General features: G+C 27.6%; 1 protein-coding gene across 1 annotated transcript; it reads right to left on the bottom strand.

Annotated features, from left to right (window-relative positions):
• Positions 1–3,779: 3,779 nt before the first annotated feature.
• LOC102593930 (stearoyl-[acyl-carrier-protein] 9-desaturase 6, chloroplastic-like) lies at positions 3,780–6,124 on the bottom strand. The gene is made up of 2 exons (XM_006357870.2): positions 5,518–6,124; positions 3,780–4,334 (listed from the first exon to the last, which is right to left on the bottom strand). The coding sequence occupies exons 1-2, from the start codon at positions 6,115–6,117 to the stop codon at positions 3,780–3,782; spliced, it is 1,155 nt and encodes a 384-aa protein (XP_006357932.1). The 5' UTR covers positions 6,118–6,124.
• Between the last annotated feature and the right edge of the window lie 7,990 nt (positions 6,125–14,114).

A 14,114-nucleotide genomic window follows, 5' to 3' on the forward strand; every position in this document is an offset into this window, starting at 1 on the left:
TTATTTATTTGCAAGCTTTTTCATAAAATTATTGAAATATTATATGGACATCCACAATTTATTGTGTATAAAGAACATTAATTACTTGCCTGGTTTTTAAGTCTGGTAATTGTCGTTGTTCTTCCACTCATTCAGTGTTCTTATATTATTTTGAGAGGATTCTAGGATCTATCTCAAATAATAATTAAGTTTATCTTAATTTACATGTCTTTGTGTTATAGGTTGTATTTTATTTCAAACAGATAAATTAATTACATAATGAATATATATATATATATATACCTTGTGTCTGTCTTTTAGAAGATATGCATCATCCGAAGGACGAGATAAAGGAATTGTATGAGTAAGTACAACATTGTCAACTAGAGAGACAAAATGATTATATAATGTTTGAATGTGATCATTCATATCATTTCATTGTCTTAAACATAGTAGGCTTTTCTACGGAGTTATGTATAATGCGAACAAATTCTGATATAGTAGCAAATTTCATGCACAAATTTAACATAACACCAACCAAATAAATAGGGGGAACAGAAAAAAAGTTTTAAATTTTTTTTAAATCATTGGGGCAATTATTCATCTTCGCAGTTCAAGAGAGATCGACCAAAATCAAAGGGGGGATAATATGCAGTATTTACAGACAAAAGTATTCGGTTATTGGGGAAAAATGAGGTAGTTTATGATTTACTCTTCTCTTTAGACTTGGTAAGTGGCATGTTCTACATCGCGGGGTTGAGAGGGATAACATAATTAGGCCTACGAATACGAAAATATAATTCGGGTGTTGATCTTAAAAATATCCTAAGCCATATTGTTGTTGATTTTATGATTTAACTATAGAATAGTAGCATTGAATGAGATAATAATCATGACAATGAAAAAGTTGTTTACTGATCTTGATGATTTAAGTAGATAAAAATAAGAGTATCATAAACTAAGAGTTGTCATAATGTGTTACGTAATGATAGAAAATGATCTGAAAATAGGATAACGTATTGATAATTAAGCATCTTTTATTAAAATGCCAAACATGTTCTATGCTTTGCAGGGGCAGAGCTACAGGTATGAAAGGGTGGTCAGCCGAACACCCTTCGCCGAAAAATTATACCGTGTATATAGGTAAAATACTGTGTAATAACTGAATATATAATTAATTGAACACCCTAAAATATTACAAAGGTTAGTGGTCTGGTGGTAAGCGTGTTCATTTATGAGTAAGAGGTCAGCGGTTCAATCCTCACTTGTAGCATTGTTTTAAACACTCTTTTCATTTATGTGTAAGAGGTCTGAGGTTCGATCCTCACTTGCAGCGCTTTTTCAAACACACTCTCTTTTTAAACAAAAAAAATCCTCACTTGTAGCATTTTTTTTTTAAATACACTCTTTTCATTTATGTGTAAGAGGTCTGAGGTTCGATCCTCACTTGCAGCGCTTTTTTAAACACACTCTCTTTTTAAACCAAAAAAAAATAAAAATCCTCACTTGCTGCGTTTTTTTAACAATCTCTCTTTAAACAAAAAAAAATACAGTAATAGTTACCCCGTATCTTCTAGCCTTAAATTGATTAATCTAATAATTAAGATTTTGTTGTTTTCTATATATTTTCGACCTATATTAAGTGAATTATTAGGTATACACATTCTCAAGAAAAAAATTAAAGATAAAATTAAAGATTAATATCCACTATTATACTTTTGATTATTTCTAAACTATTTTTTTAGAAAATGTAAAATAGTTAAGAATCTTACTAAAACAAAAGGTAAATATGGAAAAACGTTTCGATGATTCTCTCGAACTTTGAAATATTCAGTTATTTGAATCACGAAAAAAGTCTCAATAATTTATTTAGGGAAAATACATAAAAAAAAACTTTGAACTTGGCACGAAAACTTACTTTAGTACTTCAACTACACGGGTGTTTATATACCCCCCTAATATCATTTAAAGTGAATAAATACCCTCCTAAGAATACAAAACCAGTCTCACAGTGGCAAGTATATTACACACGCACCAAGTCATTGCCATATCAACGCCACATCATTGCCACGTCAGAATCGTGTTGGAAATCAATTTTAAAATTTGTTTTTTTCCTTCCCTTCTTCTTCTCTCTCCTATGTCAGAAATCAATTTTTAAAATTTAATTTTTTTTCCTTTCTCTCTCCAATGGATGCACTACCTTCCACCTCCATTTAGTGTTTTTCTCATTTCTTGCTTTGATTATCATTAATTTTCACTAATGATTTCTCTATTTTCAACCTCAATATCTTCTAACAATTTCACTAATTTCTTTTGAGAAAATTCTCATACATTTTCTATCAATATCCATTGATGTGAGATTGCAACAAATATGGACCTACATTGAATTTTTTACCGATTTATTGCTCTCTTTGGTATTTGAGGACAAATAAATCAACTGAAAATGTAGATGAATTCGACCCTTAAGTAAAAAAAAAAAAACAATCCTTTCCAATATTCCATCATCAAAATCCCTTATTTTTTCATGACATACAACAATCATAATTTTTGAAATCATAAAAATGTGTTAATGAAATTTTCTTTAGTTTGACAGAAATCTCAAGTTTGATCGGAACGAAGTTTAATGATTTTTCTCTCTTTAGTAGATCTGAAAATTTTAATTATATAATACATATATTAGTGGGACTAATTTTTTAATAAAAAAGAAAGACGCGCTTAACTATTTTCTTTATGCCATGTCAGCATTAAGGGGGGTATTTATTCACTTTAAATGAGATTAGGGGGTATATAAACACCCGTGTAGTTGAAGTATTAAAGTAAGTTTTCGTGCCAAGTTCAGGGTTTTTTTTATGTATTTTCCCATTTATTTAATATGAACTAAAGGGAGTATATTCAACTAGTAGCTAACATTGCTTTTGTTGACTTTTGTCCATTAGTTTTGTTTTATACCATTGATAGTTTTATAATTGTAAGTTTTTGTATGATTTAGTTATTAAGTGATATGTAATTTAATTTTTAAATTTGGGTGCATCCACTCATCAGTAAAAAAAATGTTTTGTGCAGCCGCTCCGCTAAAAAAAAAATTATCGACTCTTTTAAAGTTTGAACACCCTTGACGAAATTCCTGGCTCTGCCACTGATGCTTTGGGGCATTTTTGTCTGACAAAGTATGTATGGTATAGACATACAAATATAGTAGCTCTCTATAAAAATAATTTGCGTGATTTGACGAATTTGGCCCTTTTATTACCATCAATTTCTTTTTTTCTTGCTTAATTATAGATAATTTTTCAAGTTTTTGAAACGTTAAAAGTTTTTTTTTTTTTTTAAAAGGGTAAAAAGATCTTTTATTTTAGAGAATAGAAGTGTTTCGCCATGCTATTAATAAAATTAAGTTATTTTAAGTAATAGTAAAAATTGTTTCAGTGAAGCTTTTAAGTTAAGTTAAGTTAACAAACATAGGTTCTTCCAAATATAAGTGCTTTTAATTTCTTTAGAACAAGATTACTCATATCAAAATTTTATATTTTTCAAATTAATCGGTAGAAACTATATTTTTTCATAATTTGAAATTTCAAAGCACTTTGAAAATATTGACCAAACACAAACTAATAACAACAATATTTCTTAAAATGATTTAATTAGTTAAATACAGACCGCATTCACTCGAAACAAGTTTATTTCAGTATCTAAGCCAGAAAGACTATTATTAGTGAAAGAATACATTTTATTTAACGTCTTTTTTTATTATTAGTTTATCAAAAAAAATAATTTAACATCCTTATTACAAATCAATACATCTAAACACTCAATGACTTATTAAAAATCCAACTAAACTTCACCTGACGTGACTCTAATTTCTTAGTTCGATTTTCCAACCTCCTAATCTTACGTGGAAGCTGGCACACAAAATCTTGTGCACGTCTCGCCTCCTCCGTCAATCCTTCAAGCTTTTCCAATTCCCATCTTCTTATGAAAAATTCTAATATTTCAGCATAATGACGAGATGTATAAACGTCTTGCTTTTGGAAAATAGCGGAGAAGTGTTCAAATAAATTGGGATCTTGCCCATCATACATGAGGTGCAGTGGCATAGTAATTCTCTTCCTCATCATACTCGCAATAGCTTGCTTAGTCGTGTTTGGGTCTACTTCTAGTAACTTCTCAATAATTCTTGTGTAGGCATTCTCATGTCGCTTCTCATCCGCTGCAATGGTTCCACATATACGCGCTAGCACAGGATCTCCGTCTTTTGTAGCTAGCCTAGCCATATTACCATGTGTTAGAAATGTTGCTCGCTCTTGAAATGATGTGTACACAAAGCCCATATACGGATTGTTCTCTGCTCCAACATCCTAAGATCGATGATCAACTTATATATACTATGTAAATTTCAAAAAGTAGATTTCATACACAACTTTAATATTACAAATTAATTCAAAGACCATGTATTACATGGTTAAAATGAATTATTGGAATAAGTAGTCTTTGAATTAATTAGGGGTACAAATACTTGTTATTTAGGAGTAAATAAATACATTCCTTATTTTCTTAGGAATATGTAATTTCTTAAGATTTGAGTTGATTGAATGAGCAAGCCAAGGGTCAAGCCAGCCCCCTAACGACAAGGTCCCCAACCTTTTGGGGATGCCAATTTCATTTTTTTTAAAAAGAATAATTTCTTTAGGGTGTGCCAAACTAAAACATCACTAAAAAATAGTAAATTAAAAATTTAATTAATATATTTTACTTCTGGTAAAGAGGCAAAGAACATTTAATTAATGGTTTTTACTTCTTTTAAAAGAATTTAAAAAATGAATGACAACTATCTAAATTATTAATATTTATATACACAGATAGCAGGGGCGGAGCTAGAAACCTGGTGTTTGCAACAAATTTTAAAGTGACAGACAATAAATTGTAATCACAATAAAATAAGAAGAAACATAATTTTATTGATAAAGATTGTGAGTACAATTCTGTTCCTCCCTTGATTCTACTCTCCTAAGATTTATCCATGATTCAAGGGTCGTTAGTGGCGTATTTCTTGAACTAGGATAATTTAGATCTGACCTCTATATGAATATTCCATGACTTTTGTGGAATATTCGAGATGTCTTTTCAAGAGAATATAGTGCCCTTTATATAGACATGAACTAGGGTTTATGGTTTAGTCTCCAAGAATCCTAATTGGAATTGAACACATATTAGACTCCCAACTAGAATTGAACACGTCTTGTAGAGTCCAACAAAATTTCAATGTCTACACCTGGATGCAGGTTCGACCAAACCTATTAGCTTTTCCTCAAATAGTATATTTGTGTTAACAAATTCATTAAATATGTGTAAGTTTTAATTTCGAATTCAGTTATTAACACTTGAAATATCCATTTTAAACATTCTGAACCAATAAAACTGAAATTCTGATTCCGCCTCTCACTAAGAGTGCAATGAAATATATCACATTCTCAGTATATATACTTAGGTTATTTCATTTTATAAGGACATCTTTATAAAAATGCTCAAAGCAACACTTACACTTCCAGCTCCAATAGAGTACTGAAGTGTTTTCTCAACCATCAACATATCGACTCTCCCTGAAAGATAAAGGTACGTCCGTAGCAAATCACCATGTCGATTTTCCTCAGCGGACCATGCCCGAGTCCAAATTGCCCATGGACATGGGCTCGATGCAGTCTCATCGCGTACTCCATCAAACGTATTAACGAAAGTCTGATAGGTAGGCAAGGCATCCTCAGTTAACATATTACCCACAAGCATAACCAAATACTCATCCGAAAGCCCTAAAACACGCTGCCTTAGGGCCCGAACTTCTTCCACGAATACATCGGGCCCTTGAGATGGGTCGGGAAGAAATTCAATTGGCTGCCAACATTTCTCTACGGGCTTGCGGAGTGGGAGGATATTTTCGGAAACCCAAGATTCTAATGACTTAAAGATTTCAATTTTTTCCGGTGGCATTGAGTGAGTAACCTGGTGGCGTGATGGAGGAGCTGTGGTTGAAGCCATTGCAAAGATCGGAGATAACCTCCGTGATGAGGTGGTTTTGCGATGGAGTATGGTGGTTTTAGGGGGAGGTGATGGAATGTTGAATTGGGAGAGACTTGTAGTCTGCATGACTAAATAATTTTGATTCTTTTATTTTGAGGATGAGATGCTCAGCTACTTTTATAGTAATGAGTACAATATTCCTTTTGTCCAATAATATTTGTCAACTATTGACTTTGCACATTTTTAAGAAATTATAAATAGAAGGAAATTTTATTATATCAGTCTTTAAATATACTCCCTCGGTCCCTAATTATTTGTCCACTTTTTCTTTTATTAGTTGTCCCTAATTATTTGTCTATTTTGACAAATCAAGAAAGGACAAAAAAATTTACCTATTAGACACTCAATTAATTACTTTGAAAAAAGATAGTACTTCTTAAAATTCTTAAGTTTTTAATTCATCCACTTCATAATTAATAGGAGTAAAATGGTAAATTTACTATGTCAATCATTGTTTTCTTAATGAGTGTGTCAATTCAAAAGTGGACAAATAATTAGGGATATAGAGCGTAGTAAATACAATGTCTTATAAAATGTAATAGGAAAATAACTATAATTAATTATAAGAGTAAATTAGGAACTGAGTGTAAAATTATCCACTGAATTTATAAAGTGAACAATTATTATTGAATATCCCAAAATAGTATAGTGGACAACTATTGTTAGACAGAGTATTAAAAGGGATTATCACTAAAAATATTGATCAAAATGGACATTAATTTCTCCCACGAATGAGTGAATTGTCCCTCATTAGTTAACGTATGTCTACTTACACAATAATATCAAATACAAATACAAATACAAATATGTGCTCTTATTCATTACACATTTTTTTTCATCTTTTATCTTCTTCTACTAATATAATATTTTGATCTTCAAAAATTGATATTCATGTCCCAACAATTTAAAAGGTATATATTTCAATTGAAGCGGATGTATGTAAATGCGAAAAGTATTGTAAAATGAAAGCATCGAGCAGGTCATTGTTCTCAGAGTATTGTTAATTTGTTTTCAGATTTGAATTCCAAATAGCCCGAGAATGATGGCATGCTTGAGGTTTTCATTATACAATACTATTTGCATTTACATACAGGGGCGGACCCACGTATCGTCCAGGGGTTCACCCGAACCCCCTCGATAAAAAATTACACTGTATATATAAGGTAAATTTTCTAGATTTATGTAGATATATATATTTTGAACCCCCTCAATGACAGGGTGAAAGATATAGCCCAGCGTAGCTTCCTTCAAAATTAAGCGTGATGTCGAGGGTTCGAATCCCTGGATTAGCGTTTTATTTATTACCTTTTTAGTTTCAATTTTTCTTTCTTTTTTTTCTTTTTTTAGTTCCAGTTCAGGTTTTCACGCTTTTTTTTAAAAAAGAATTATAAAACATGCTAAAATGTGGTGTTAAATCCAAAAGAATTCAAGGGTCCACCACTAAAACTATATACTACTACTTTCTTGAAATTTTGTTTTGTTGGTTTATTTACACGTTTATACTTTTATTTTTCGAACCCCCTGAACGAAAATCCTGGATCCGCCACTGTTTACATACATCTAGTTCAATTGAATATACAAACCTTCCGAATGTTGAGACATGACTATTAATTTTTAAAAATCAAAATATTATATTAGTAGAAGAAGATGAAGGATGAATGAGAAAATGTAACACATACTATTATTAAAGAAGCTCACGATTCTATGTATCAAACTAGACGTGACAAAGACTTAAAATTTTGAACAAAGATTTCTTCACGTGAAAATCTAAAAAAAAATTGTAGTTCATTCATTTATGGACAAACCTCTTAAAAAAATTGTGTTATAGAGATAAGTATTGAAAACACTCCTTAACTTGGCGTGAATTATTACTTTAGTTCTCCAACTATTGACAGCCTCAAAAATACTCATCTACTTGATTAAGTAATTTAAAAACATCTCTCTTATGCCACTTGTCATCCACATAAGCATATATGTGGCATATTCTATTCATATGACATACAAATAGATATATAATAAAATAAATATTTAAAAGCATTTAAATAATTAAATGCTAAGAATTTAATAATTAACGAGGAAAAAAAAGAATGTTTTTTTACTTTTTTTTTTAATAATTTTTTTATTACCCCATCCAACCCTACCCAAGTACCTCTAAGAGGGGTGTTTTAAAATTACTTAATCAAGTATAAAGGTGTTTTTAAGTCTGTTAATAGTTGAAAAGGACTAAGGTAATAATTCACTCTGAGTTTAAGGGTGTTTTCAATACTTATCTCTTTATTTTATAGTGGAAGTAGACGGACGTGTAAGGGACCGTTCGCTCATTTGTGAGCACAGTATATGTTTTAATCAGTATTTTTAAAGAGGGTCCCTTTTAGTATGTTGTGCCTAAAAAATATATGTTTTGAAGGCAAACTCTTTAGTACAAACTTGAATTATCCTTTTTTCACTTCTTTAGTTTTTCTTTAGTTTTTCATGTACATGGTTTATCTCTTTTTCTTTAGTTTTTCATGTTTCCTATGGTTCTCTCTTTTTCTTGTTCTTCCTAACAAATGTGTGACGGGTGTTAAAAGAATACAAAAAATCGATCGAATCGAATCGATTTATGTTATTTTTTCAATAAATTGTAGATTTCTATTTAAGTGTATAATTGTCCCGAATAATTGGGATTGTCTTTTTAATTTATAAAAAATTGAAAAAATATCTGACCCTAACAGAATAACCTTACATGTTTATAAATATATTTTATATATTAACAATATGTTAAATTTAACATATAAATATATTTTATAATAATTTTTAAATATAAATATAACCTATTAGGCCTCTAGTGACTAGACAATTTTGGGTCTTTACTCTTTAATTAACCTTTATTTAATTAGGTTTAAAATTAAAAGATATTACTTTACTCTTATTTAGAAGTGAGAGTTGGAAAGGACCAACATTGCATTAAAGTACTTGTACAATGTTGGTCCTTCCATTGCATTAAAGTACTTGTACATATATAAGTGGGCCCCACCTCCTTCCACTTAAATAATATTCTTCAACCTTATCATGGTAAAAGTTGAATTCATTATCCTTTTCATTTAATTTTATATGATATTATTTTTTCCTATAAAATCATTATATATGTTTTAATAATTTACTTCCACTTAAATAATATTTTTCAACCTTATCATGGTAAAAGTTGAATTTATTATCCTTTTCATTTAATTTTATATGATATTATTTTTTCCTATAAAATCATTATATATGTTTTAATAATTTAAATTTCAAAAACATTATACTTTAACTTTAAAGATTTTATTTTATCAAAATCTTGTACATTGAAATATATAGTTATGAATTTAAAATATTTTTAAAATCATATAAAAATTTCAATAACTTCTCAAATTCCATAATATAACACTTAAATACTACATATTATATATTAATTACTATACTATAAATGACTTAAATACTCCATATTATCTATTACAATAATTAACAATTATTTGACACTTTAAATTCTATCAATGCCATATAAATTAGGATAAAAAACCTAACATATAATATTTAAATATATTTACAAATAATATAAGTAATACTATACATTATAATAATTAACAGCTTAATTATTTAAATAGTAATCCTAACTTCTAAGAAATGTCACAAATATATATATATATATATATGTGTCTAAGAAAATGATATAAATTACATTTAATGATGAAATGAAGATTAAGAAAAGAAGTAAAACAAATTAATAATAATATTGATGATGATAGGAGTTAAATAAATCATTTTTTATATTTTGTAAATTTTCAATATAAATTTTTCAGTCTTTTAAAATTAGAAAATGCTAAAAAAATAAAACTAAAACTAAAAATCGAGGCAACAATTATTTTAAGGAAAAAATAACAAAAAATGTCAGAAACATTGATCAGAATAAATAAGTATCTATTGCTAAGAAGGTGTCACCCCACATTTTCTATTTTAGCTTTATTATTACATATAGATAGGAACTTTAAGATGAAGAATGATCCAAAAATTTTAAAAATAACAAATCAATTATGTAAAAATACATGTGTAATTCTTATAAAGTTATAATAACTAATTTCTTCAAATAAATAATTAAATGAAAGAAAAAAAAAGTAATTAAGAAAATAATATAAATAACACTAATTATGAGATTAATAGCATTGATGAGGAAAGGAACTAAATATGATCATCTTTTTAAATTCTTTTTTAAGAAAATATATATAAACTTTAATTAAAGATAAATAAGAAAAAAAACCTTTAATTAAACATACAAAAAATCAAGACAAAATTAAAGAAGAAAGAAATTAGAAGAATAATGACATTGAAATAAATAATATCTAATTTTCTGTCTTTTCAAATCACAAAATAAATTTTTGCTTGTTCTCCTCCTAATTTGATACGAATTCCATAAATAGAATGATTTTTTCTCCGAATAATTTTTCTTACCCTTTCAAACACTAATCAGACTTCTTATAAATTTCTCAACCACAATGAATTTTCTCTCCTTGTAGGAGGAATAAACATTTTTTCAAAAAGTCTTTTATTTTGAAAATAATTTTTTGTTACATAATCTCTTTCTTTACATCAATGTCTTCACAAGAATAATGAGATATTCTCTCTTTCTCTTTTGTTAAAAAAGTCACATGACCTAGAAATTTGATGGACATCTTAGCGACAAAAGTTGATACCATATATTGATCATTATCGTCAGAAGAAGAAGAGCCAAAGTGAAGAAATTTGTTCTTATTTGTTACAAATGCTCAACTATTTTGTTTTTATTTTATAGGCTAAATAATTATAAACAGTTATAAAAAATGAATAGTTTTTATCTTTTCATCTTCCATTTTCATTTACTTAAATCTATATTAGTGTAATGGATGTTATAAAGGGCATAATTAATCGGGTATGACATAAATACTTTTTTTTTAAATACAAATAAAAAATACAAAACACAGATAAAATGTCAAAAAAAGGAAAAAAAAGATGAATACAAATACTGGTCATAGAGAGATGCCACATCAAATTGTCAATATTCAGCTTTATATATACATATATAGGTTCATGTCCTTAGATGTTATTTTATTACTTTAGCTGGCATCGACATTTTTGTAAATCTGATATCTACTTTGGAACATTTTATAATGTGGCATAGGCTGACAATTGAGATCATAAATTTAAAATAATAAAATTTAATTTATTATAATACTAATATCAATATCATAAAGATATATATATATCATTTAAAAAATATATAAAAAGTATTATAAATTATAATAATTAACCGCTTTTTAAAACAAATTCATATAACTAATTTGATTTACACTCCAAAATTCATAGGTGTCACATAATTTACACATTAATTCTTCATTACTTAATATATGTAATTATATCAATGACATATAAATTGAAATTAAAAAATACATATTTTATTTGAAAATCACGTAATAGTACTATAAGGTATAATAATTAACAACTCAACATATTTTAAAATTTTAGTTGACTCTCCGAATTCCATATGTCTCATGTAATTGAGACAGAGAAAAACATATATTGGTTTAAAATTAATAAAAATATTATAAATTATAATAATTAACAACTTAAAATTTATAAAAAAAAACCTTTAAAATTTTTTAGTTGGCTCTCCAAATTCAATCGGTATTACAATAATTAAAACATAGAAATTAACATAAATTGGACTCCTGCTGACATTTATGTTTCCTTTTTCTAAATTTTCTCTTTTATACTTTATATAAATAATTTTTTTTATGTAAAAAGTATAATAAATCATAATAATTAATAGCTTAAAATATTTCAAAACATATAAACAGTTTTTGTTAACTTTCAAAATTTCATCTATGCCGCATAAATTGAGAGAAATATAGATATATAGATATTTTAAGTTGCTAATTATTCTGAGTTATAGTACGTTTTATGTAATTTTCATATATATTACTCGGTCCTGATTTATGTGATACAAATGAAATTTCAAAAGTCAATGAATTTTTTATAAGTTCTTTTTTATATTAACTTGTTAATTATTGTGATTTCTAATATATTTACGTAAAACATACTCTAAATACAAATAATTAGCAACTTAAAATATATAAAAACATACTAAAAAATTGATTCACTTCAAATTTCATATGTACCACATAAATTAAAACAGAAACAGTAACATATATTGGGCCCCGTGCTGGCACGGGGTCCTATATCTAGTTGTAATAGATACTCTATCAAACAATACAACAAAACTTATGCAAACAAACCTATTAAATGTTAAGATCAAACAATACGGCAACAAGATTTTACATTCTTGTCTTCTTGATGAAGAATTAAAGTGTTTCTTCAAGAACATATTTGCGAAATAAATATTTTAATAGTAATATATTTTGAGGTGATATTTTAAAAGTAAAAAAAACCACAAAATTAACCAAACCGTACCAATACCGAAGAGAAACCGATATGACTGGAATGATTTTAAAAAGTCTAATTTTGGTTATATATTATAAAATACCCAAAAAATTGAAATGGTATAATTTTTAAAAAATAACCGACCGAACTGTACCATGGACACCCCTACTAACATCTGTAGCAAACAATTAACAACTGATAAATACTTGACATGAACTTTTTTTAAAATAACTGATCGAACCATACCATTGACACCGCTATTTGACAGTATCTCTTCTTTAAATTAAGGACAAAATATGACACGTTCTTTTCTAGATATTAATTTCCCCTTGATTTTTTTTGTGTAGAATGTGACAACAAAACCCCAATAAGCAATTGTGATAGATAATAAAAGTTGCACTTTTTTCTAATGCATCAGTTTTCTGGAGAAACAAAAAGAGAGAGAGAGAGAGAGAGATCGTATATCACGCAATTTGGAGAATGACAAAGATAAAACAAAAAGAAAAAAAGATCATATATCACGCAATTTGGATAATGACAAAGACAAAACAAAAAGAAAGAGATCATATCAAAGATGATCACTCAATTATGAATGGTTCGATCTCATCTCTAGAAAGTTAACTTTGTTTTATAACCCAAAATCACTCAACTATGAAAAGTCTTTTTTTAAAAAGTCACTCTACTTTATTTCATAGCCCAAAAGTTTCTCAACTAAGATTTTGTTTGGATTGGCTTTTGACTAATGATCCTAAAGCTATAAGTTTGAATTTCTAACTTATGATTTTTTATTTATTTTTATCATTTAGCTTAAAACTAAATGCTCATAAGCACTTTCTAATTTATTCAAACACTTAAAAAGCTATTTTTAGCTTAAAAGCACGAAAAAGACTTCAGGCATGCATTGGAAAAGGGGTCTCGTTATCTGAATTCTACAAATTATTACAAAGGTGGAATTTGGTAGGAAATCTAAGGGAGATTACCCATTAACAAAATGGTGTTATATTTAGGCAAGGATTCAACTTTAATCCATTCACAACTTCGATAATATCACTATAATTTTACATTCATATCTTATCAAATTATAAATTCCACCTATTACTAGTTTAATTAATAGTGTGTCATTTCATACAATTTTCCCTTTTTACTTCACTTAAAACAATATTAAAGATTGTAAATAAAGAAAAAAGTACAAAAATTATATTTTAAAAAAAAGTTACTTCTTACAAGAAATATTTCAAAATTTTAAATTAAACAATTCAATTTTTCATATTAATAAATGATTAAAAAATATTAACATCTAAAGTAATGTATGGCAAACAAATTACTAACATCTTATCAACTAGAACTAATCCATAGTTCTATAAATAATAATACAATATGAAGTTTAAAGCTTTTACATCATTTAAAATACTGTACTAAAAACAAGTGATAGGTAAGAAGAAAAAATGCAACTGAAATTGTGTAAATGCATCTATATTTACAGTCTTATTAATATTTGAATCATGAAGAGAAATAGTAAAATGGAGATTTAATGCTAATCCCTAGACATTTGATACAGAAAACAAACACCATCACTTACTATTTTTGTAGCTTTCATCCAGTTAACTTTTATTAAATAAACAATTTCAGCCTTA

The sequence above is a fragment of the Solanum tuberosum genome, unplaced genomic scaffold, assembly GCF_000226075.1.
Source record: "Solanum tuberosum cultivar DM 1-3 516 R44 unplaced genomic scaffold, SolTub_3.0 scf00255, whole genome shotgun sequence".
Lineage (NCBI taxonomy): Eukaryota > Viridiplantae > Streptophyta > Magnoliopsida > Solanales > Solanaceae > Solanum > Solanum tuberosum.